The sequence below is a fragment of the Pungitius pungitius genome, chromosome 5 (assembly GCF_949316345.1).
Source record: "Pungitius pungitius chromosome 5, fPunPun2.1, whole genome shotgun sequence".
Taxonomy (NCBI): domain Eukaryota; kingdom Metazoa; phylum Chordata; class Actinopteri; order Perciformes; family Gasterosteidae; genus Pungitius; species Pungitius pungitius.
Genome location: NC_084904.1, coordinates 13924942 through 13950393, shown reverse-complemented (window position 1 = coordinate 13950393; position 25452 = coordinate 13924942). Strand labels below are relative to the sequence as shown.

Below are 25452 nucleotides of genomic sequence, written 5' to 3'. Positions count from 1 at the left end.
TAGATTGATACTTGACACGTCAAACAAAGCTCATTGTGATTATAATTACTATACGTTGAGTCTTAATTTCATGGTTGTCCATATTGCCAGCGTGATAGGGCTGTCTGTTACTTACATCTTCAGTAACAGCTGTCTGTTCAGCCAGTGTATCCATTCGCCTTTTATACTTTTAACAGTCTCAGAAATAACGACTTCATAATGACTATAATCACCTCAGGTGTAATTATAATACATAGCCGTTGGTACAATTAAACAGTATTTTGTGAAGAAACATACCACTTTTCTTTTACTTCCTCCAGATGTCAAATCAAGTGTAAATCACTAATAAACTAACTAAGAAGACTATATTTGTTATGACCTGTTCATTGAATAGACTTTAAGAGGAATCGCTTTACACCATCTGTCTGGTAAAGACAAGCTGATAATGAAGTGTATTTGATGAAGTAAGTTGATAATGAGAGCGGGCCGGTCAGCAGTAATGACAGTGTAGGAGTAGAGACAGTGGCAGTAGCCTGCAGTGGTATATCTTACTGTTCAGAGTTTTCTGACCTTCACAGATTAGAGTTTCCCCTCCAATACCCATCATTGGATTGGATCCTTGAGGAGGCGGGTTTGCTTGTACGTGTGCCTTATTGGAATCATTTGTGTGCGTGTGTGTGTGTGTGTGCGTGGACAAATGTGCCCGGATGATGTCATTCACCAAGGTCTCCCCCTCCTAGTTCGGGGTAACAGAAATAATCTTTCAAAGAGGGACGTTTACATGCATTCATGCAAACAACCTGCCTCTGACTCCAAGGCCAGGCAATTGGCTTGGAGCAGCTGAACCATGTTACGCTACACACACATACAAACACAAACACACACAGGCTCAGAATCGGGTTTCCTTGAACCTGGCCACTTGCCTGTCCACCCGGACGAGCTCTGTAAGCCCTCCGCTGGGATGTGGGCTGCATGGCCAAGCAATTTGTTTAACATCTCTAGCATCCTCTCTCTGTTTTACTTTTATTCCACTCCTTCCTCACACCTAACTATTACACTCTCCTCACTAGCCCCCCCCCCCCCTCCCCCGTTTCACTCTTTCTCACCCAGCCCCCCCACCCCCCTGCGGGAGACACCATAGAGCGGTCTGCTGAAGACAGGGCCCATTGACAGGCCTGAGTGGCAGTAACTTATTGTCTATTGATGGAGTGTGACAAATCATGTGAGAGCGCAGGGGTGCGTGGCAGTGAGAGCCGGGGTGTTGAGTACGTGAGCGTGCCTGCGTGCATGCTCACATTTCAGATGTGTGCGCGTCTGTGAATGTACGCCCGCATGGGTTTGTGCCTTTTTGTGTCTATGGCTGTGTGTGTTTGAGCTTAACGTCTTAGTGTAGGGCAGGCGGGCATAGCCGGGACCCTTCACAGCTCATTTAGCCCAAATGGGGCCACCTGGGTGGTGAGGGAGCTCAGCAGGGCGGCCCTGGCACTCTGGAGCCCAGCTGACAGCCCCACCAAATATAGGGGCTCCGTCTGCCTATTAATCAACACAGCCACTCTGACAAATCCCCACAACTATGACCTAATGAGCGGGGGGAGCGAGGAACGGGGGGGGGGGGGGAAGGAACGAGGTAGAGACACAATGGACTAGGTGTGGGGGGCCTAAAGGAGTGTCGGGACAAAGGTTGGAGGGGGTGTAAGCACGGAGGCTAAAAAGTGACAGCGAGAGCAGAGGCTTAATGAAAAGGAAATGAAAGAAGGAGTAGCCTGACATTGCAACTGGCAGTGCGTGCCATCGGGGTAAGCCACGAAGTAATGAGAGCTGAATGCTAACACAGTTGTCATCCATAGCCCGATGCTCGGTCCCCCCCCCCCCCCCCCCCCCCAGTCCAACTCACAACCGACCAATTGATTGGTTAGGAACGCCCAAATCATGCACTTCAAAATGTAACAGAGCAGATTAGCTCAGCCCCACAGATTCCCCGCCGCTGGAAAATAAATTAGACAACAAATACTTTAGTAACACTTTTTGTTGGAGATGCTTCGGATTAAATTAGAGGTGAGAAGACGTTTATGTTCGAAAGCAAACAACATTGATGTATGTCTCCTCCTCTGGTTCCCACCCTGAGGTGAGCTAGCATCTAATCTCTCCACTACCAATCTCAGGTCCAAATCACATTAGCCGGGATCAGAGGTGAAACTGGAGCTTTTCAACAACAGCCTGTTCTCACTAATGAACCCCCATGGCCATCCACTGCATATTACAGCCACACTGAGTGAGGGGGAGAAACTTTTTTGCAATAATCATTATGTAATTGTGCCATGCCTGGGCTTCCGTTGCCCTGACATTTTGAAAACTCGATAGCAATATCTTTATGCTTCTCTGTAGGGAATATGTTTGGAATGGCTGTGTTGTATATGATTGATGGTTTTCTGAGGCTAAGCAATCTACTTTATTGTAATTATATAGTTCAGTGTCCATCTGAAGTTTATATAATATTAGTTTATTTGCGAGGAATGTTGTGTTGGGAGCCCGGATTGACTAGACTGACATTGATTGTGTTTGTTGAAGTGACCCAGCTGGGAAGTCAATCATAAGAATACAACCTCAACTTTTTCCCGCAGCCAACCGCATGACTACCACACACATACACACACACACACACACACACACACTCACACTGCCTCCTATTTCCTTTCTCATTTCCTTTCTCAGGAATATTTTTGTGGTCAATTATTATCAACCTACCACAAAAGCACTTGAGTGAATATTCAAAAGCAGCAGCTTCCTATTGACTCGTATCTGTCTGCTCGGCTGTCCCACCATCGGATCCTTGTGATATACTAAGCCCAGCCTGTCTGCTCCATCGACTGGCCCAGGATGGAAGGCCCGTAGAGAGGATGCACAACTGCATGCTACTTCCATCCATTACCTAGTTATGGTAAAGCTGCAACAGCTTATGCTTCGCAGTCCGTTGAACAGAAGGCCACATACACACCTTATTGGGTATGCACACGCACTCGGATCCTAATTCACACTCATTGATGAAGGTGTTATAGATCGTGTGTCTGTTTGTGTGCATGGATCCATAAGACAAGGACCTTTCACCAACTTTTTTGAAGGGCACTAAACCCAGATACTTTTGCGATGAATTTGGCCTATTTGTTCTTATACAATTCAGCCTTCGAATCAACTGTTGTAATTTTGTTAAATTGATGCGTCTTCTGATGTTTCCTCTGTTTGCATATTTAAACTAGCGTTTTACATCTTCTATTTAGTTGAATGATCTAAACATTCATGAATCAAAATCCTCCGATTTTCCGGATTAAATCTTCTGATCCGGTGTACGGCCAGACAATGAACAAAGTACCCATTCCAGCAGCTGCAGCTGTACAGTGCACCACGCTCCCTGAATGCAGAGTAATAAGGATGATCGATGTAAAAAGAAATATTGGACCGTTGTTATGTATTAAACACAATTGATAGAACGTAGGTTCTGTAAGGTTGAGCAATCAAAAAGAATCCAATTAATCTTCAATCCAATTAATGTAAGATCAGCTGTTTACTGCACTGTTACTAACTATCTATACCATATATTACATTACATTACATATATCTGCACATCTAGTCAGTATGTTGATGCCATCCTCTACAATTAATACATTTGGTGAATAACATGTACCTGATTACATCCATATAAGTCACTCTAATGTGTTTTTTTAATCTGGCATTCATTGTTGATGATGGCAGCCTCAGCCAGTAAAGCAGCTTATTTGTGCTCCTACACTGCACTAGTTCTTCCTGGCACATTGGTACCTGGCACTCCAAAGAACTGAAATTGTGAGCACGTAGCATGAATCCAAAGCAGGTAGAACTTGATATCACACGGATAAAGGGTGAAATATGTACTCCGCATGTTGTGCTTGCAATAGTGTTTTTTTTTTTTGTCACAATGTGTGCCTGCAACCAAACCATGAATGATGATGTTATCTCGCCACTCTCATAGAATTTAACTATGTTTTGCATTTTGGTTAAACAATCTACAACACTGCCACAGGGCCGTGTGTGTGAGTGTGTGCATGTATGTATCCCGAGTTGACAATAGACCTTTACAGTATCAAATTCCTACGAGGTGAGGCACAACTTAAAAAGTTCTTTTCATCGCCTGCCTTATCTCTTTCACACTGCTGTTGGCAGCAAGAAAGAGAAAGAAAAACTCTGAGAGGGAGCATTATAATTTTATTATAAGGACAGAGGGGGTAAAACAGAGCACACACGATAAGGATATTTATGCAATTATGCAAAGTGTTTGAAAACACATACAGCTATAATTAAGTGCCATTTGATTTTAAATGAGGTGACAGCAAGGATTCATTTATCTCCCTAACCCCCTAAAACTGCCATTAGCATGGTGGGAAATGAACTGTTTGAACTGGTAGAAGAACAAGGACCTGATTTGATACACTATAACAGAGCCACCCCCCCCCCCCAACCAAAAGCTAACACACACACGCACAAAATCACACGCTAAGGTGAGATCAATGTATTCATGGCCTAATCAGTTCATTGCAGGCCCAGCAGAACCACAGGGGCTCATTGCTAATAATATCATTATGAACTGAGCCTGAACACTGCTGTATTTACAGCATGGTCCTCAGACAACAAGTGTCAGTCCGTGGTTCTAATTTCACCACACAGTGCAGCTATGGACAGGAATAGCTACTGGGTGACAATGTAGTGTTTGAAATATTAAACAAATAAACAAGCTCTTTCTCTGCCGATGCTCATACGTCTGTTGCAGTTATGTCGGTGTTATGTGTGGGTTCCCACCACCTCACTCCCTCATGAATATTTTTCCATAACCACTGTCCTATGGAGGGTACTGGTTAAACATTTTATCCACTCAGAATTATTTCATTACCCAAAAACACTGCAATGTTGTGTCCTGCTGGACTTTTATATCAACACAATTTTGCTCCACCTCGATTTCTAACAATGAAATCATCTGTACCAGCACTCACTAATACCCTATAGTTTACACAAACTAAACCACTACATAATAACAAAAAGTTGAATGTGCCGAAATACGACATTTATTCATAGTGAAATAATATGTAGCTGGGTTTGAATAGCGGTTTTTCCAGATCAATGTGTAAGAGCGAGGCCTTTGTCTGAGAGCAAGTCACAGTTTCTCAACCCTCAGCGCTGCTTAGCAGATTTCACAGTTTATATTATGCACCAATGACAAAGAGGAAGTAGTGAATAAGTAATAGGCTATATCCCGGTAGCACATTGAGGTGAAATCACAACTAACATCTTTTTTTCCCCTCTGTGTAGTGTTCAGCAGGGAGATTTCATGAGTGAACGCTTGTTCCCGTGTGTTGGTGCATGTGTGTGTGAGGAGGGCGAATCTAAAGCTACCGACTGTTTATCTGCTTCGGCTTTGTTCATTAATTCATGGGTGATGTTTTATGCATTTGGGGACAAAGTTTAAAGGGGTACACTCAAATGCAGACAGAAGACACTAAGGGAAATGGTATAATATGGGAGGCATTAATGATTATTCTCTAAAGGGAGAAGTTGGGGGGCCTGCAGATCATCTGGTGGCACAGGAGGTTGAGCCAGTGTGCAAATAAAGTCTGCAGAGAGCAACAAGTAATATTTTTCTGAAAACAGTTGTTGTTGTAAGGCTGTGGACTGCAGAGGAAGGCAGAAGGGGGAAGAGCAGATGGTATTTTGTGGTTAACTGGCAGACCGAGGCTGGATGAAGCTTCCATGTCATAACAAAACTCCCAGATTATTCAGAAACATATCACCGTCAAATTATCACGGGGAACTGGATAAAGTGTTAAGCCTTAAATGGACAGGAATCATTACGGGGAGCCGAGGAGGAATCAGGGAAACTGCAGTGATTAACGAATCCCACAAAGATTCTGGAGCTGTAGATAATATTTGGTGCACTCTGTACAGGACCAATTAGGGCTTCTGTTGGGGCTTTGTCTTCCTTTGTACCTTTTCAGCTTGTGTGTAAAATGATGTGTGTGGTCACATGTGCAAATTAATTTGAATTTGTGTATTTGTCCAAAGGGAGAGAGCTCTTCCTCCCTCTTTTATTCTTCCCACTACTTATTTATTTCTCTCCCTCCGTCTTAATCCCCATATTCGTCTTTCTCTTTGGATTATGGGGAAAGACACATTTGCCTCTGCTGGGGGTTTTGATCCCAGAGATGTGCAGGCACAGTGGAACCGTTGAGAGGTAACAGCCACCCTGCCTGCCAGGCCGAATGTCTCACGTCCCGACTGTCCCAACGAACTCGGTCAACGCAGATACTACACTCGTCGGCGCTGAGGCATTGTGGGTAGATAGAATATGCTGTTTTTCTTGAAAACACATGCATCTGTTTGCAATGGTATCATTTTAGTCCTGTCAAAATATAAGTGTCACTTCAGAAATGCGATATGTAAACACATAGATGCTGATCAGATGGGTTAAAAAAAGCTTTGGATTCATTTCGAGATGCCGGTTGGTTCCTTTATGGAAAGAATTGTGAGTGGCGGTGTCACTCAGCCGTGGCTAGAACGTGGCTAAAAAGGTGCCACGGTGGTTGTCTTCCTTAACGAAGGGCCTTGCTCCGATGATTTACAGTAGCTCAAGTGGGAGAGGTCATTCACACACACACACCCAGACACACACACGAGCACATACACATGCTCGCAATTCTCTGTGTCACAACCTCCTCTTGGGGCTGTTTCAGTGAAAAGTGGCAGCCTGCTGAGCCGAGCTCCTAACAAGAGCCGGTCAGGGGGGAAGACTAGGGAGGGAGAAAGGAACGGTGAGGGGAGGTGGAGGAAAGGGGTGTGAGTACGGGGTAAGAGGTAAGAGGAGCAGAGAGCTGTCAACCTCCTGGGATACATGCAGAACTCTGTCTGTGGAGCAGCCAGCTATTGAACTGCGCTGACGTTGACTTTAGAGACTTGTCAGGTGTTAATATTATTATTACAGGTTATTTCCTGTTTTTCTGCATGTAATAATACGTTCACAAACAGCAAGGATTCTAAATTGGATCTCACCTTGTCAAACACAAACAAGGCCTCTCACCTTTTTCTCCCCGGAGCCGATGTTTGAAAGATCTTACTCACTGAAGCCCAGCCAGCCTATTTGAGGAATGTACCAAATTGTGTCCAATAGACCAGTACTCACAGTCACACTGCATTGGACAAGCAGCCTAATGATGTCTGAAATACCGACACAACTGCTATGATATGCTGTGATAATTGCTACCCTCCTGTCCGCAGTACAAATAAATGTGGAATCGGTTGGCAAACACATTAATATGGAAATGTCTACATTCATTTGGAGCATGGTCTAAATTATTCAATAATTAAGCCACTGCAAATTTACACAAACTTCCCCCCTGGATCATTGGAGAGAATGGCAGGGAGTTAGATACAGACACGCAAAGGGGTTTGGAGGCACAACTTTTAATTTAGACGTACACTATGTACTTTCATAGCAAAGGCCGGGCCAGAGATATTTTACTTCGCCACCTCAGCTCCTTCTACCAAGCGCTAATAGCCGCTAATTATCATAGCGAATATCATGAGTTGTTATTGAGCCACAATGAACTGCAGATGCCAAAACACTGTTGTGAATAATTCAATTGAACATTTCCGAAGGAAATATATGCTTAACACTCAGGTGTATAGCACAACAAACACTGAGTGCACAACTCAGATGACATGAGTCAGATTTACAGAAACTCACAGCTGTTACCTTTTAGAGTGTAGCTTTTCACTGGAGGTGTATAACTTGTTATGTACAACCTGTTTTCCATCCTTCTGCATCCCTCAGTGTTGGGACTCCTCAGCCTTAGCTGTGTGTGTGTGTGTGTGTGTGTGTGTGTGTGTGTGTGTGTGTGTGTGTGTGTGTGTGTGTGTGTGTGTGTGTGTGTGTGTGTGTGTGTGTGTGTGTGTGTGTGTGTGTGTGTGTCTTTGTGTGTGTGGTTTATTTGAGAAAAAGGCCCATTGTCTCATCTCATGTGCTGGACTTTATTATTGCTCGGATTTGGAGTTTAAAACCGCAGTGTGTTTGAAGCTGTGTGTTTGTGTGTCCCACTGTGCATGCTCTTGGGTATGTCTTGGGTGTCTTTGTGTCTGCGCCAAAGCACGTTCAAGCCTTTCAACTTGTGTAACGCTGGTTGTCGTTTCAAAGGGCCTTCCCAGATCTGTCCGAGGCCCTTTGATCAGGCGTTATATGACTCGCCTTCTCTCAACGGCCCTCAAGATGGGAGGGTGCGTGCTGGGTGGGATGCAAGGCCGGTTGGACATGGATGATACTGTGGATTTGACCCACAAACACACACACACACATACAGACAGACTGCAAATGTTTGTGCACGTATTTGCTCCCCGTATTTTTTCATGTATAAGGTCAAAATGCCATCATAAGATTAGAGGGCACTTCAAAGAATCAAACACTGTAAAAGGCAGGTTTAGAGTTAGAGAAGTTAGAGTGATTGAAGTTAAAGGTCAACAGTTCTGGTCCTCATCTTGAGTTTTGTGACACAACATTGTGTGTGTGCATTTGAAAATGTCTCCGAAGCAACGAAACTACTGGTTATTGTTTGATATAGCATTTTTTTGTCATCTCAGGTAAGGTCTAATGCTGAGTGGCGTCAGTGCACGGACGTACTGTAGACGTGACACTGAATTGATCTGACAATAGAATGGATCAGTGCAGCGGCTAGTAAGTCAGAAGGTAGAGCATAATCCCCTCTGTCAAGTCCCTGTCTTGTCAATATTCAAATTTAGCCGGCTGTCCAATGGCTGTCAGTTACAATCTGCCTCTGGCTCATGGCCTAGCGCAGGCACATATCTAAATTGAATTGGATGTTTGCTCCCCAATGGAAATTGAGTAGAAGAGATGACCCTCTTGCCCTGTATTGTGAACTTGTCAGTTAACCCAAGTGAACTGGATTTTAATGTTTAATATCCCTTTTCAACTAACAGCTAATATATTTAGTTATTTCCTTCGTCTTTTCAATTTCCCTACGTGGCTTCTCCTTCTCTGTTTCTTAAGTACCTGCTACGGCTCCTTCTACTCACCAGGAGTTTTCAAAAGAAGAAATTCCTACTTTATTAGAAGGAATCATGTACAATAAGATTGGTATCCACAATTGGGACTTGAACAACTATCCCCCAAAATGCCTCACGTCACTTCTTAGAAGTGCTTTTGGCTCTCTCTTGTAATACCTTATTACCATGCATACACATGGGATGAGCTAGTGTGGACTTCCCATAGCAACACACGGCCATCCACTGACCTCAGCTTTATTTATTACCTCTAAACACCTATTCTCAAAGAGCAGCAGGAAGCAGCTCCTTGAACTTTTAAAACGTTTTGTGGTCAGGTTGAACAGTTTCATCCAAAGGCCAGCATCCAAAGGCTGTACACTCGATGCTGATTTCCTGGGACAAGGGTCAAAGTGAGTGCATTAGCTAGTTGGACTCTAGTGTCAGTTGCAGAACTGCTTGTGTTTTGCAGTGTTCATTTCGTCGACGAAAACTATGACGAAAAATGTTTGTTAACAACCTTTTTTCCCATGACTAAGAACGGACTACATCTATCCTAACTTTCGTTAACCAGACGAAAACGTCGGTGGTTGACGAAGCCGCAATACTATTTTCAGTAGCGCAGAGTGGCGAAAAGTGGTCGGTGGTAGGATCCTTTGTCAGAACGGCACGAGCCGATCTCAGTTGGGTATTTAGCGGCATGGACCCGCCTCCTCCTCCTCATGCAAAGTCCATGTAACCTTAAATGAGTATCTTCATGACTATGGGTTTGCCGTAAATGTTTTTTTCTGACTTGTGGATCTGGCACAACACAACAAGCTTGCAGGTATTAAAGGGACTAAATGTGATTAAAACTAATGTGCATTTTGGTCTTAAGACTAAATCAAATCACTGGTGTCTTGCTCAGAAAGGTTTCTTTTTTGTAATTCATTGTTCTCCATAATCCTAGGTTTTAACCCCAAATTAGATGGTTGCCGACATAAATACCCGTCAGACCGTTGTCCCTTTACCAAAATGAACCGACTACGAAAGGTCTAAAGCTGAAAGTGGTTCTCACAAGGGTGCAAATTATAGAGGACATTTAACCATAGTCTCTCTCTCTCTCTCTCTCTCTCTCTCTCTCTCTCTCTCTCTCTCTCTCTCTCATTCTCTTGTTTAGTCCCCTTCTTCCTGTAACTGTGACACATGTCGCCCTGGCATGCATGGAAAGGCCTGACCTTTGGAAAGTTTAGCACTTTAAATATTTAGGCTTGGGTTATGATGGATCCTCCGGGCCCCCGCGGCAATGTGCGAAGCCTCTGATTAGGGCCGCTGTCAGAGTCATTTAGCGGAGTGTCTGGCTGCCGGTGGCGCTCTCTGTTTGACAGGCGAGCCTTTTAAACAAACAGCGGTCCCAGCGGCAGAGCGAGCGGGGCACCCGGCGCAGCACAAACACCCAACACTCTGAGAGAAACCACTCAGCGCGCTGACAGCTGCAACGGAAACCACTGGCCACTGTCTCTCAAGATGTTTCGGCCACTTTGTCTTTCTGCTCACTCGCTTTCTTTCACATAACCGACACTGGTACCTCTGCTGGTTTTATTCTGCCCTCCTTCTTTTCCCCATTGCTCGTCATCAGAGTTAAAAAAGTCTCGTCTTTGTTATTCTCGGTCTCCGGGAGCTGCTGCTTTTGACGTCAAAGCTTCATCTGCGGTGCGCTCTGAGTGAGATTTAGTAAATGAGTTGATTGTCAGGGGATCTCCGAGCAGGACTTATGCTCTTCGTTTGTCAAACATCACTAGTCATTATCATTTGAAAATCGGGATGGATGCTCTCCGTCTCGGGCCTGCATCGTCCCATGATTAGGACAGCTTACGTTGATGTTCAGGGGGAAATACATCTGAGCCAGCCTTTTCATCTCACTCTGAGACAATCTCCCGTGGCATCAATCCTGTAAATATACGAGTCTTAATATGTGTGTCCTATTCTGTATTCAGAGGAAGCGCCAAGTCAGCAGATCCAGTATTAATGCATGAGAAATGAGCAGAGCCCATAAGAATTAAAGGGTAAGACTCCTCTTATTAAGATGTAAATTCTGGGGGAAAACTTGCCAAAATGAGGATACAGTAAAGTTGTTGTCAACTTTAGCCTTCTTATGCATTTCTAAGAGGCATTGTTGTGTTAAAGGAATTGAAATTAGATACACAGAGAAAAGCACCGTCTGTATTTCCCAGCTCATTTTCAACACAAGATCAACCAATTTCAAAGAATATGCAACCGACACTTTATGGAACAATTTACACTTTTGGCAACATTATCCAGTGACAGGATACATGGCAACTATTGTGGTAATTCAATCTGTGTCCGTGTCTGCTCCTTCTTCTTTTTCCCCCCTCTCCAGCTCCTTCTCATTTCAAATTTGCACTTAACACCTTCCTGGGGAAAGGCTTCTCATTCATCAACTGTGTTTGTCCCGGTGACAAGCAGGGCACCTCCTGCATATCAATATCAGCTAAGACAATGCTGAGCCTGTAACCTTCAGCTAAATGTCATTCTGCTTAATCCTATTTGAAAATTAAACATTGAAAAACCTTTAGCGTACCTTCCTGTCTTCCTTCCTCTCCGGCTCCTTCTTTTATTGGCCGCCATTCCTTAAGCTGTCTGCTCGCCGTCACTCTCTTCCTGATTTTGTTTGGCACGCTGTGTGTGACATTTGTATTATTTTGTTTGTGTGAGGGTTCGTATCCCTTAATGGATATTTTGTGGAACTGATATTAATTTTTTGTCACTGAAAAAAACAATGCAGGTGTAATCTGTCTGCCCATAGTAGTCATCAGCATTCTTTCAACAGAGTCTACTAATACTACTAAAAATAAAGACTCTTGACCAAAGTTCTCTGCAATGGAAGAAAACAGTGTAAAATCTGCATATTTCCATAACAGACCCCCCCCCCCCCCCCCTTACAGACAGTAATTACTACACTCCCAGTGGTTTGGAAACAGAGAAAAGAGAATGCTCGCTGTGACAGAGGCGGAAATTTCATCAAAGTGAGAGCATTGTGAGGCCCGCTTCTTAGTATGCATGAAACATTTGCGTGAAATACTTGGTGTTTTAGCACCTCTTCCTCCTTACACTTACGCCTTACACACACACATACACACACACACAGAACTATATGGTTCATGTTTGAAGATACAGTGAGGGAAGGTGGGATAAAAGGAGACGGCAAGATTGCAATGAAAATGCAATCATTTGCAGTTGGACAGTGGGAGATAATTCTTGTGGAGGGAGTGTAATGCGGCAGCTCAAAGACAGCTTTCAGCCAGCTCTCCATATGGATTTGATTGACCATAGTCATTCGCAAGAGATTTCATCGAAATACTCAGCGGGAATTACAATGTGACTGCCCTTGATGTCTTCATATTGAAGCCGCACATGCACTTTGGAGCTTGACAAATTTAAATATGTGACGGTACATACTGTAGATGCATTTAAACAAGACGGTTTAAGATATAAGACGGATTGAACATTTTATAACTGGACAGGGTTGGTTCAACCTTTGTAAACTTAGCCAGTATGCAGATGATTGATCACATCAGCAGTGCCTGCTGTAATACTGTCTCACACAGCATGAGAGAAGAAAGCAGAGAAGACTCCCATGTGACAAGTTAAAGAGTGAAAGTGTGGCCATTGGAGCCTCAGAGAGTTCCAGTGTGTGTCAAACTATTTATACTATAACGTGTTACTCCAAACTCTGTGTTGAGCCCAAGCCGAGTAGCAGGCCTGTGGGTTCTCTCTTTTCACTGTGTGATACACAGCTAGAGGGGAGATGCTCAACATAACTTTAAGCTTACGCTTTGTCTCACTTTGTCTTCCAGGTGGGAGATGCAGGACGATGCCGAGCTGGAAGATGGGGAGAAATTCATGGTGGAGGAACTTCAGAAAGCTCATTTTGTTTGCTGCTGCAGCCGGGGACCACAGGACCCTCCCAAAGCCGACGAGACACTGGCAGAGCAGACCCAGGAGGGAAGCTCAACACTCGGATAAAAGAGCTGCCCAATAATATGCCACGCAGTAGGACATTTTATCATGTTGTAAATGTTTTCCAGTCACACTCACTTGCAGCTCTCAAGGTAGTAGGATAATGGTGTGTGTGTGTGTGTGTGTGCACATTTGTGTGTGCAATTGGTGCTGTACATGCGCTGTGTGCAGCATGTTTGCATGTCTGTGTGCATGAAAACATGAGTGAGAGAGCAGGAAAAAAAACTGTGAAACAATAAAAAGAGTGCGGGAGACTTTCCCTCCCTCCTTGTACACACGTCTCAAACAAACTCGCTGTGCTTTCCTTTGCTGCATATGGCGCATTTCATCTTTTTGCAGCGCATCTCCGGAAATCAGTTCTGGGAAATGGGGGAACTGGATTTGTTTGCATGGGACAAGATGGGTCTGTGTGATCATTGTTGGTAGTTGAAGGTTTTTTTGAGACAGTGAGTGTAAAGAGGTTGGTGTCAGCATAACTTCTCCTGGTTCCTGAAAGCAAACATCAAGTATTACGGTTGGAAAGCAGGACGATGTATGTTTTGATTGCACTGCGTTCCATTAAGCTGCCCTACTATAGTATATCAGTCTGTTTTCTGCAAACTGAGAAAACATTTATTTTATGTATAATAGGATTATTGAGTATATTTTTCCAACTTTGTCCATATTTATTTATGACATGGGATGCTTGAGAATTAAACATGAAAATAAAATCATATTGTTACTCCACATTCGAGCATGCTAATTCAATTTGTCAATAATTTCTATGCATTCAATAAAACATGATTCATGGCTATGAGGTAAGCATTACCTTTTTTCTTCTTTTTGTGTTATATCTCATGTTCAAATTAGGTTTAACAACGCAAATGATGCTCTTTTCACCAACAACAAAATAGTTTCAGCTCACAGCGGCTACTGCGCACTCTGAGCAATTCCTTTGAGAGCAGGAAGCATTTCTTGCTTCAGAGAGAGAGAGAGATGTTCCTTTTCTTGACTAGATTTCTAAAGCAAATGGGGCTAGATTGCAATTGCCAAACCACTTGGAAAATACAAAAGACAACAACGTGTTCAATAACTAAATTCTGCCTGTGGTGCAAAACAAAGGCTAAAAAGTAAGAAATCTGCATTTGTCTTTGTTAATGTACTCTCTTGAAATTACAATAATAATAATTAAAACGTTCATTTTGTTTTTGCATGAAAAAGTATTTGTCCAGCCAAACTGTTCTTTCAATAGCTACTTTCTGTGAAGCAAATGTTTAGATATCCGTCTTTCTCCTTCCTGTAAGCACCTGTAGGCTTAACCATTTGTATTTCCACTGGGTGAACTTCAGAAGACAACTGTCATACCAAATCATTACAAAGAATGATTCATCACAAAGAATGCTTCAAAAATAGGATTCAGTATTCAATTGAGGATTATTGAACCCACATAAACATGTTTGAGTCCCGGAGCTCAGGATTAACAGTCACAGTATTTAGACTACTCTGATTTTTATTTCAATTGATACGCTCGGTGTATTAGTTCTTTATGCAGACCACAGAAAAGTCTTACTGCAGACAACAAGTTGACTTTATTTGTATGTGTCAGCATGTGGTGAGCCCACGAGGTAACATTACAGGAGGACAAAGCTTTGTTCCCTGGTTTCACTTCATTTTCATGTCAAAGTCTGTTCTATTTGGCATTCAAGTTCGAACAAGTCCCAATTCATCTTTCACTAAATATCAAATCAAGAATGACACCACTTTTCCAAACATATGACAATTCCTTTGGAGCCTTTTCATTCCCGCTATACATGAGAAACTTTTTGTTTGTTAAGTTGAGGTGGAATAAATCAAATTTGTATCTGTGTTTAGTTTACATGATTGAAAAGTCAAATGACTACAATGCTGCTCTGAGTATTAGGTTAGCAAAAAGGATCTCCTTTATCATGTCAAACACAGTGGATATCAATGTCAAAATATGTCATCTTGGTTTCTTATTTGGGTCTCCAGTTGGTGCATTTCCAGCGCTCTGCTTGAGGAAACAGGGTAGCTCAGCTCCCCTGAGAAACAGTTCCAACTTCTAGAGGCCGTCCAGAAGTAGGGCATGCAGCTTTAGTTTAACCAGGAGGCTATTTCTGTAAATCCCAAAAAAATACAACATAAAGTAAAGTTGCAGGTGCATGATACAGGTGGAAAGGTTGGTGCAAGTGGTTTTTCATAAGTCACCTGTGGCACAGTATCAGTGAGTCTGGCAGTATTGTGTCAGCCATGAAACCAACCAAATTATTTTTCTTTCCTTTTTAAAGTAACATGATCTGTTCCATTTCCCTCTGACAGTTCTTTCAGAACCACCATAACAGCTTCTCCCAAGAGGAGACTGATTTCCTTATGCCAAAGGGGAGGGAAACAGTCCTCCTACCAGCTTGATCCAACCCTTATTTTCTTCTATTATGATGGTAAAACAAATAATGTATCTTTTCCCTTCATGAGGGACTCAAGTTTATTTTAGATGCTGTGCACCACATTTAAACCGATCTGCAAAGGAGTTTATATTTTATTATATATTGATACATTTAAAGAATGTTTTACAAGATTGACATAATGCTTGCATTTAGTGTATTTACTGAACACATAATATTTAAGCGAGTAAAACATATTCATCATCTTCACTATAGTTCAGACGTGGGTCATAATTAAACACAATAAGTGCATCATGTGGTTTGTATAAAGACACAGATCATAAAAACATTTGTGACAAGATTTTCATGTAAACAAATATTTGTTTTGGGGGAGGTAGTTAGATCCTTAAAGCCATAGGTAAGCTTTTAAATACTAAATACTTAATATCTGGATATTAGTACGTAAACTTGGACTTATCATATCTTTTATAGTAATCTTATTTTGAAATATAAACATTTCTTATAACGTAAATAATTTCACGAGTAAAAACAGCTACCTTCTACAAAAATGTTTTAAAAGCCTACCATGTGACCTAAAACAACATCATGATCTTTTTTTAAATGTTTATATTTTTTAGATGTAATATATTTATATACAAATTATTTAGATTATTAATCAAGTATCCAGTAAGTCTAAATGCAGTGGACTATAACGTTCAAGTACAAAGTAGCAATACAATTAGAAGGACTATAAACTAAAAGTAGCATACAATGGAAAACAAACGTGTTAAGTACCATAACCTTTACGTTGTCAACTACTTTGTTACCTCGTTACATTCCTAAATTCCATATGTAATAAACAAAGCCGGCTGGTTGAAATCCCAACATCTGTTTAGACTCCTGTGCTACTGCCTCTTTAAATATCCCATCCAGTCCGTTGCCCCGGTAACCCGGAAGCTTCACGTTCTCCACGCGCTTCAGAGCTCAGAGTCCTTCCTGTTTAACAAATTTCAAGGAAGCAGCAGCGACGACTGGACAGTCGCGTACACTGGTGGTGCGTGAGTCGAACAAACAAACAAACAAACAAACAAACATGCATGCCCGCGTGCACCCACTGCAAACCGCGGTTCCTCCCAGACACGTGCTTCGTCCGGACAAAACGCTCCGTGAAACAAACGCACGGACGTCTCGCTGTAACGTTTGCCCGCCCGCCCGCATTGGCTCCCAAAAGAGAAGCGGCTGCGCACGTTGCGCGAGTTGTTTGGAACAGCACGAAACACTAGAGCGACGTTAACGTCTTAGTGCCCGTGGAGGCGCTTTAAAAGTAAAAAAATAATAACTCGCATGATGAATTCAGCTGCTAGCAGCTACATGTTGCTGAGGCACACTGTAGACAAGCAGTGTTTGTGTGTTATCGCCGTGTGGCGGGTCCCCGCTCCGTTTAATACGGTACGCTATAGGCTCGAAGCCCTAAAGCTCGAAGCCCTAAGGATCCAGCAGTAACGTAACGTTTGGCTCACTGCCCCTTAGCAGGTCCCACAAGCTGGGATTCAATTTCACGTCTATCCTGCGGTCAATTAAGAAGCTACAGAGGCGTTAGAGAATCACATGACCTGGTACACGTGACCCACTGTGACGAATTGTAGATGCGGATTTTTCTCATTTTTTGAATTCCTGTGTGTGACAGGATGCTTCTTAGTGATCTTTGGGAAGGGGGCACCAATGCGCTCTCACCTTGCTGCCATACCTGAGCTGTACATATTGTGGATCGCTATGGCCCAGATAGCTGGCCAGGAGGACAGAGAGAAAACTACTGCACTCAAAGGTAAACAAAATAAAGGTTTTCAACGGACATGAAACACGATTAGGCCATGTTGAGTTTGCTATGACTGACCTAAGTTAAGATCTCACCCTGTTTCTAGTCTTATTTTTTTGTTTAACTTGTTGCCTCATTATTCCGTAGCCTTAGACATTTGGATCCTCTCAAACAACAACACCAATGTGAAATCCCAAAACATTGTCCCCCTCCCCTAACACAGTTCAATCTTATGTGTATAAATGTGGAAGAAACAAACCCATGTCATATTGCTAATAAGGAATGTGCATTTTTTAGTTTACGCTCACCTCTGATTCGGTCTTTTCTCTTTCTCCCCAGATTTGCTGTCGAGAATAGACTTGGATGAACTGATGAAGAAAGATGAACCTCCTTTCTCTTTCCCCAAAACACTGGAGGAGTTTGAATATGCTTTCAATGAATGTAAGTGGATATTTTAGTCTTCCTTCTTCTTTAAAACAGAAACGTCACCAAATCCTAGATACTCTTAAGTGAACAGCACTGCTGACAGTTCACATGTTGTTCAAACTGCAGGACACATAACTTCATAAATGGAGCTTGGTTCTGAATACAAAACAAGTCCTCCATACCTGTACTTCCCAATTGTGTAGGCTTTTGACTCCTTTAAATGAAGAAACCCCTGTTCACAGCTTTAAAATGTCCACCAAAAAGTGATTTCCCCTCTTGAAATGTTTTCACTTGAACAGTTGTTAGTGACTGAGAGTATGAACCATCTTGTGACCCTTATGATTAATCTGTCACCACTGGATGGGTCCCGACCCCGAGGTTGAGAAACTCTAAAGCCTATAAAGTTAGTGGCTTCCACTTTGAATTCCAAAGACAGTCTTGACTTAAACTGTCTTCTGAATTTGGAACGAGCGGCAGCGGACACGGAGGGGTGCGTGGGTACAGGTGGTGTAAAAGTCTCCTCAGGATGATCTCGGCCTGCTTTGTCCAAACCAGGTGGAGAGAAGGAGAAAGCGTTTGAATGGGGTGGTGGTTTTGACTCTTAGTATTCCCCTGTAGCCCCTTTCTCTCTGTGTCTCTCTGTCTCTCTGTGTCTCCCTGGCCCCTCTGTTCTCTGTCAGTGTCTCTGCTGGCTGTCTGGCTGGCTGAGTGGGGGGACATGTTGTGTACTCTACGGCCCGTCAGTAACCTACTCAGCCTTGCCCTCCGCCTGACGGAGCATTTGCATAACCTCGCTGTGCCTAAGAACAGAGACGCAGAGACTTACCCCCCCCCCCTGCCCCCAAATCCGCCACCCCCACCCACAAGTCCCAGATCATTCTCCTCATGGAGGGATGAACACATTCGGTCTCTCCATCTTTTTTTCCCTGTATCTCTCTATTTCTATTTCTGCGCATCTCCCGCTCAAAGTACCAACCCGAAGAAACGCCCCCCCTACACACACACGCACACACACACACACACACACACACACACACACACACACACACACACACATGCACAGACTCCCATCTGTACGTCTTGTCAATTTCCACTCAGGCCAATTTTGGAAGGACAGCATTTCACCGTCGCTCTGGCTTGCAGGCATTTGAATAGCTACACCCAGGCTACAAGACAGGTGGAACAAAAATGTTAATTTGACCATGTAATGATGTGAATACAGACGAGGCTGTGTACAATAGTTTGCAGGTATCTTAATCACTGAAGATGATGGCTTCATCTCGCTAGCCCTCCAGTTTTCCATTACTGGAAATCCAAGGTTATGTACACCTAATTAAGCGGCCAAATTGAGAACAGAATGCTAATTATGACAGAAAAGAGGAGAAAAGTTGAGAAAACGTTATTCCTCTGAGAGGATGTGTTGGGGGAGGCAATGGAGCTGATCACCCCCCCAGCTCACATTCACACACACTTCATCTCTCCCTCCCTCATGCACAGGCACACACACACACACACACACACACACACACACACACACACACACACACACACACACACACACACACACAGTGCCTTTCTTACAGTGAGATTTCATTATAGCTCGTGTCTTCCTTCTCTTAGGCAGTAGTGTTTAGATCCTCGCCCCTCCATGAATGCATAATTGATTTTCTTCAAAGTACTTTTTTAGCACACGGGTTCATCATAACTTCTCACTCGTCCCCTGCTCTACCTCTCAGGTGCTCGTCTGCTTTTTAATGCAACATGATGACAAAGGTAGTACCAGGATTACACGTTTTCTAACACGAAACTATGAAAGCAAGTTGTGGAATAAAGAGTGGGGTTGGCAATGTAAGATTTATCGCGTTGATAGAGGGTTGAAAATGGTTGCAATTTAGAAGGAGATGAAAAAAAAATGCTTATGCATTCCTTTTTCTTGGGAAGATATTATATTTATTTACATCCGAGATGGGTTTCTTCACTTTGTGCAATAATTGAGAAAGTATGAGAGCCCCCTGGCTATTTGGGTTAAGTATGTGTACTTTTCAGTGGTTTAGCTCTTACAAATTCTGCAGTCATAAAGGTCAAAATTAAATTTAACACTGTTTAGTGTTTTATTGTGTTTCTGTGTCAACTGCAGGATCGATGGGCTCATTGCTAAGGTATACACGTAGTGCTTCCACAGCCACACAAGGGTAATTGTTTGTTAAGAAAAAAGCAACCTATCTGAACAGCGTTTTCCTGTCTTATGTTTTTTTATCAAATAAAACCTGGAGTTGTTTCCCGGCATTACAATAATTCCTTTAAACATTGTCCCCAAAAAGCTTTTTGTTTGTTGTCAATTATTATGTGTTGCAATATCAGCATTTCCCTCTTGCAACAATTTACAACCACATATCCGAGCCTAGTGATGCCTCCTGTTTGACCACACCTGGTCCTCCTTTCTAGAGCTGCTAGTGTGTGTTTGAGGTGTGCTGGTTAGGGTCATTGGCTGCTGCCTGGGCCGCGCTCTCAAAGGAACTGCAAGGAGCAGTTGGTGTTGTGTCTAATGCGTGCCAAGCCACCTTTCTGTCCCTTTCTGAGAACCTTTTTTTCACGCCTCTTTTAGTCTTTGTGCTTGGGGATTTCAGGTGGAAAAGACAGGGAGTAAGCTAGTAAGGAAAGGGGGAAAGCGATTGACATGGGAGAGGCTTTTAGGGGGATGAAAAGAGAGACAGAGAGAGAGAGAGAGGGAACAAACGAATGAACTAGAGTTTTTGCCACACCAGCTGTCCAGCGCCGGCCTGCCAGACTATGCAGAAGGCCGTTGGAGTCGTGACTTAGAAGAACGCTGCTTCATCCACCGGCCTTGCACCTGCCAGATGGGAGTGGTTGAGTGAGGGTGGGTAAGGAAGTAAAAGGACCACTAGATGGAGAGGGAGGGAGAGGTGGGGGAAAACTTGCGTATACAGGTATCCATTATCAGTACATATCTGTTTTTTTTTGTTGTTTAACTGATCTTTATCCCCCAGATGGCCAGCTCAGACATATAAAAACCGGAGAGCCCTTTGTGTTCAATGCCAGAGAGGATCTCCACCGCTGGAACCAGAAACGCTACGAAGCTCTTGGAGAGGTAACGCATGTGTTTTTTTTTCTTTCCCCTGGGGTATATTTGGATTTATCTTGACCAGTTTTTGTAACTTGGCATTTCAACATGTGACAACGGTTGTTAAGTAATAGTAGACGTGGCCTAATAGCACTGAACACACATGGAACCTGCTACATTATGTCATGCTATTAGTGTAAAGAAGAGTAAATCTGGCAATCATGTTTGCTTAAAAATTCTCCCAAATAATCTGGGGCAAGTAAATTAAATGGAATTCTGTCATTTATTTTTGTTTTTAATTAGTCATTGCATTCAATGTGTGAAGCATAAATACCAGAGGTGGGACAAAGTCATTGTTATGCAAGTCACAAGTAAGTCTCAAGTCGTTGCCCCCGAGTCAAGTCGAGTCAAAGATGAGGCAAGTCCCAAGTCGAGTCAAAAGTCAAAGCCAACAAGTCTCAAGTCGAGTCCAAAGTCTTACCATTTTAGTTTCGAGTCATTTCAAGTCCTCTTATTACAGAAAATCCCTTATAACCACATGTTTTATTTGAAACTACTCTTTACTCATATCAATGTTGTGTTAATATTCATTGTCTATTGTACACTAAGGAATACGATAATACATTTCCGTTCATGCAATGTTAAGAATATTTTCACTGCTTCAAAAGCCCTTCCCTCAAGAAACCGAAGTCATATGCTTTAAAGCAAAGTGGGGACGGGGAACCCTGGGTGACGGTGCGCTGCCTCACAGACCTAGACTACGTAGGGAAGGGTAATGGTGGATCGACTGTGACTGTGTTATAGTACTTTAAAACGGACGTTGACATAACGTTGGCGAGGATTTCCATCGGAGTCTGAATCCGGGTTCAAAAATCCCGTTTTTTGTAAGCATGAACGAGCTGTCTCGTTGATACGGTAAAATGCTCGTAAGTTACGGTACATTCGATAAGCATTCGTTCAAAACTTACCTTTCTTTGTGCAACTTCAGGTGTCGAACAAAGTTGGACGTTGTGGCAGCTCCGTCTGTAATCTTTGACCCGCATGTTTTGCAAATAGCAACTCGTTTTTTGTCGACTACCTCGTAATTTTTATAGCCAAACGAAACTATCTTCGGTATCATTTTTCCAACTGGCGCGTTGTTGCGCTTCATTGGTTGTCTTGCAATGTGCCTGTATAGATGCTGTCGAATCAGAACCAGGTGGCACTGCAGTGATTGGATGTCGTGCAGGCAGCGCGCGCTCTCTGCATACAGGTGGCGCACATCTTTTGACAGATGCAGATAAACAGAGCGGCGCGGCCGTGTGAAAATGTTTTCCCCCAGTTTTCATGGGAAGTAGCAAGTCTTCTCGAGTCAAAAGGCTCGAGTCCAAGTCAAGTCACGAGTCATCGGTGTTCAAGTCCAAGTCGAGTTGCAAGTCTTTGTACGTTTTGTCGAGTCGAGTCTGAAGTCATCAAATTCATGACTCGAGTCTGACTCGAGTCCAAGTCACATGACTCGAGTCCACACCTCTGATAAATACAAACTAATATACATTGTGAATGAAAAGGTATAGGCTGAAGCATAATGCATACATTCTTATCAATTAAGTTAGCCTCAAGAAAAGTATGATATCAGGAATCAGGAAACGTTTATTGCCATAATATGTGTACATACATGGAAATTGTGATTTTAAAAGTGGCTGTGGATCTATTGCCCCTTTCTTCTCCTACAAACTGGATGAACCGTGCAATGTGACTTTATTTTTACCACCCTACATGCGAGTGCCAGGAGATGGCTTTAACTGTGGCTAACTTGTGATCCAGGCCTCCGTCGCATTACAATGAGGACGATTCACAAGTGCTTCAAAGGTCACGGTCCACTGAGGCGGTTGAGCACAGTGGCTTTCTCCCATGTCTCCTACCAGTGTGCTTAGTTGAGGCATGACTTGGGCCTTAATTACATTGGAAATCTGAGCAGGGGTCTGAGACTGAACCTGAAGACAATCAACAACTGTTTTCCATGATTTTGCAACATGCGGATGCCAGCGCACATTTGGGGCTTTACAGTTACTGGAGCAGGCGGAACTTGTGTGGATGCAATGTGACAACAGACACTAAAAAACCACTTTGGGACGTTTATGACATGGAATAGCTTCAGTCTTCAAATCGGTTGATACAACATACTAGCGTTCACCTCGATTTCCCTCCCACAGCACCTCCACATGCAACATGCTCTAAGATAATGAGACAAATGTTCTTTTGTAATCAGTTTTTTTTTTTTGCATCCTCTGCTATGTTGCTTTTAATTGCGTGTGTTCTTTGAAGTTCAAAGCAAAGTGTTAGACCCGTTTGTGGGATTACCTGGGCGATTTTATTATTTCTAATGCAGGTATACAGAAGCTCCTTTGAGAGCCAGCCTTCTGTGAAAGCTTTCTCCCCTCTTTTCTTTTGCCTGCTCAGGCACTATCTAGCATCTAAAAAGGAGGTACAAACAAACATTTGGTAGAATGCAAAAAGAGGCCCTGAAAGAACACAGACATTTAAACCAGCTGAACTCAGACATCAGAGGGGAGCAGACATTTGGAGAAAATAAATAATCATCAAGCAAATGTATGCAAATACTTTTCCCCTTGTGATTAAAAAAAGAAGAAAATGACAGAAGAATCTTCTTTTAGAGAACAAAACAGGAAACGGTGTCAATCAGTGTTGACACAAGCTTGTTCAATAGCAGCGGATAGATACTATGGGAGTTGTGCTGCAGGAGATTAACCGGCTGAGAGGAACGGAGTACGAATAAGCAGTATAATCTATCGGTTGTTTTTAGGCCGCAGATGGTTCAAGAAAATGAATATTGTACCGCTCTCGTACATCTTCGCAAGTACAAATGCATTGGTACTTTGCCGGTAAGAAATATGCTCCATTATAAATAGATGCAGCCAGTGAATTGCATGCCTTTGCTTGGTAAAGTGGGTTTTGCTGCTTAGTCAGAGCCTTTATTTGCGTGTTTAACGGCGTGTCAGGCGTGCCGGTATCCATATTTCTGTGTCTGCCTGGCCGACGCATGCAGACATATTTGTGCTTGAATTCCTCCATCTATGCCGTTTCCTTTGTGTATCAAGCAGGATGAGAGAGATAACAATAATAATGAGTTTATACGAATAAGTGCCAATGCAGGCGGGCCTGTTATGGGCCAACATCACTTCACAGCACACCCAAATGCCCTCTATCAACCTGCCACCTGCGACGCTCCGAGAGCTAGCGACAGTTCTGCCTGGGAGGGACGCGGCTCGTGTGTTGGTCCCTGGCAGTGTGAATAGAATGCCATCGTCGCTGCCTCCCAATGTTCAATCGCATTCCCCTTTCTTCCTTCCTTCCTCCATTCCTCTGGAGGACCAATGGCAGCTTCCTGCCTTGCAATAGTGAAGACACTTTTCTAACCTGCGCTACATTTTTGCTACTTTTTTTGTACTTTTCTGCAAATGCAAAATGTTTGAGGTCTACGACGTTAACGTGACCCAAACGGAACTTGTGTGCACGGTGAACTGTGTCAGAAGAACGGCGTGTGCTGTGAATGGGATTTCATCCTCCTGGGTATAATCTAGGTGCAGAACCTAGTGATCTAAATATGGGGGCAGGACTGTAATAGACATCTGGATGTCAAACGGCCAAAGGTAAATGGTAAGTGGTCGGTACTTGTATAGCGCTATTCCAGTCTTCAGTCACTTCCATCCATTCCATTCACACACTTGGAGCAGCTTGTGTCTCGCCCCAGGACACACCAACATGCGAAGCAGTGGAGCAGAGAATCCTAACCGCCAATCCTCTGATGAAAGGGCGACTGTGCTCTCCACTCACCCACAGTGGCCCTCACGGTGGGCAACGACACAGAGAAAAGTCAAACCGTGCATTAAAACTTGGAAACCGGTTTTAATCATTCATAAATGTAGGATTATAGTTATTATTGAGCTTTCTGGTCTAGTTTTTATTTGTACGTTTTATTAAATGTCTGTAAGGATCTACCTTGCAATAGGACGAGATGATTGTCATGTTATCCCATTGTGCACGTCTTCATTGAATTAGACAAACTGTGTAAACGCATTCTCCTGGATAACGCTGCTTAGCACCGAGGCGTCTTAACAAAGAGAGATCTACTTCAAGCAATGCGTCCACTTCCACCAATATATCACAGGATCTAGGCCTGTGGCCTCCTGCTACACCCACTCTAAGCCGTCCTTGTAAACCTTTGCTTTACACCTGGTATCCATACAACTCACAATTTGAATGGTTAAACACAACAACGCCTCAACACTGATGAAATGATAACTAATCACAGAAGAGATTTGTTTTTGGATTTTATTTTGTTTCCTAATTTCTATAGAAACACTATTACTCCGTGCTGTATGCCTCTGAAACAGGCAAATACCGTTACTAGAGCCCTCGAGGGAAGGCTGACATTAGTGGAGCGGTGCCATTAAGAGGAGTATAACGTTAGATATGCTAAAAAAGTAAGGTAATTGCTCTGCTATTGTCTTTTCACATTGACCTGTGGTTCTTTTGTATCATGTCACAGTACCTTGATGCTCGATGTGAAGCACGTTGAATTGCTAAAAGTTACTTAACACATCTGCCTTGCCTTTCCACTGTCCATCTCTCCCTCCCTCCCTTCTGTGTGTCTTTATTTTCTCCCTGTCCTGTTTTCTGTG

At 43.1% G+C, this 25452-nt stretch overlaps 2 protein-coding genes across 2 annotated transcripts in view; both read left to right on the top strand.

Annotated features, from left to right (window-relative positions):
* kiaa0825 (KIAA0825 ortholog) overlaps positions 1–13796 on the top strand; it is a 95998-nt gene extending 82202 nt beyond the window's left edge. The window contains exon 25 of the mRNA XM_062562377.1: positions 12906–13796. Within this exon, the coding sequence (XP_062418361.1) occupies positions 12906–13074 (169 nt within the window). The 3' untranslated portion in view covers positions 13075–13796. The remainder of the gene's footprint in view (positions 1–12905) is intronic.
* Positions 13797–16394: 2598 nt separating this feature from the next.
* Positions 16395–25452, top strand: part of arb2a (ARB2 cotranscriptional regulator A) — a 150186-nt gene continuing 141128 nt past the window's right edge. Inside the window, exons 1-4 of the mRNA XM_037481748.2 lie at positions 16395–16500; positions 17134–17271; positions 17602–17703; positions 20697–20797. Coding sequence (XP_037337645.1) covers positions 17169–17271; positions 17602–17703; positions 20697–20797 — 306 coding nt within the window. The 5' untranslated portion in view covers positions 16395–16500; positions 17134–17168. The remainder of the gene's footprint in view (positions 16501–17133; positions 17272–17601; positions 17704–20696; positions 20798–25452) is intronic.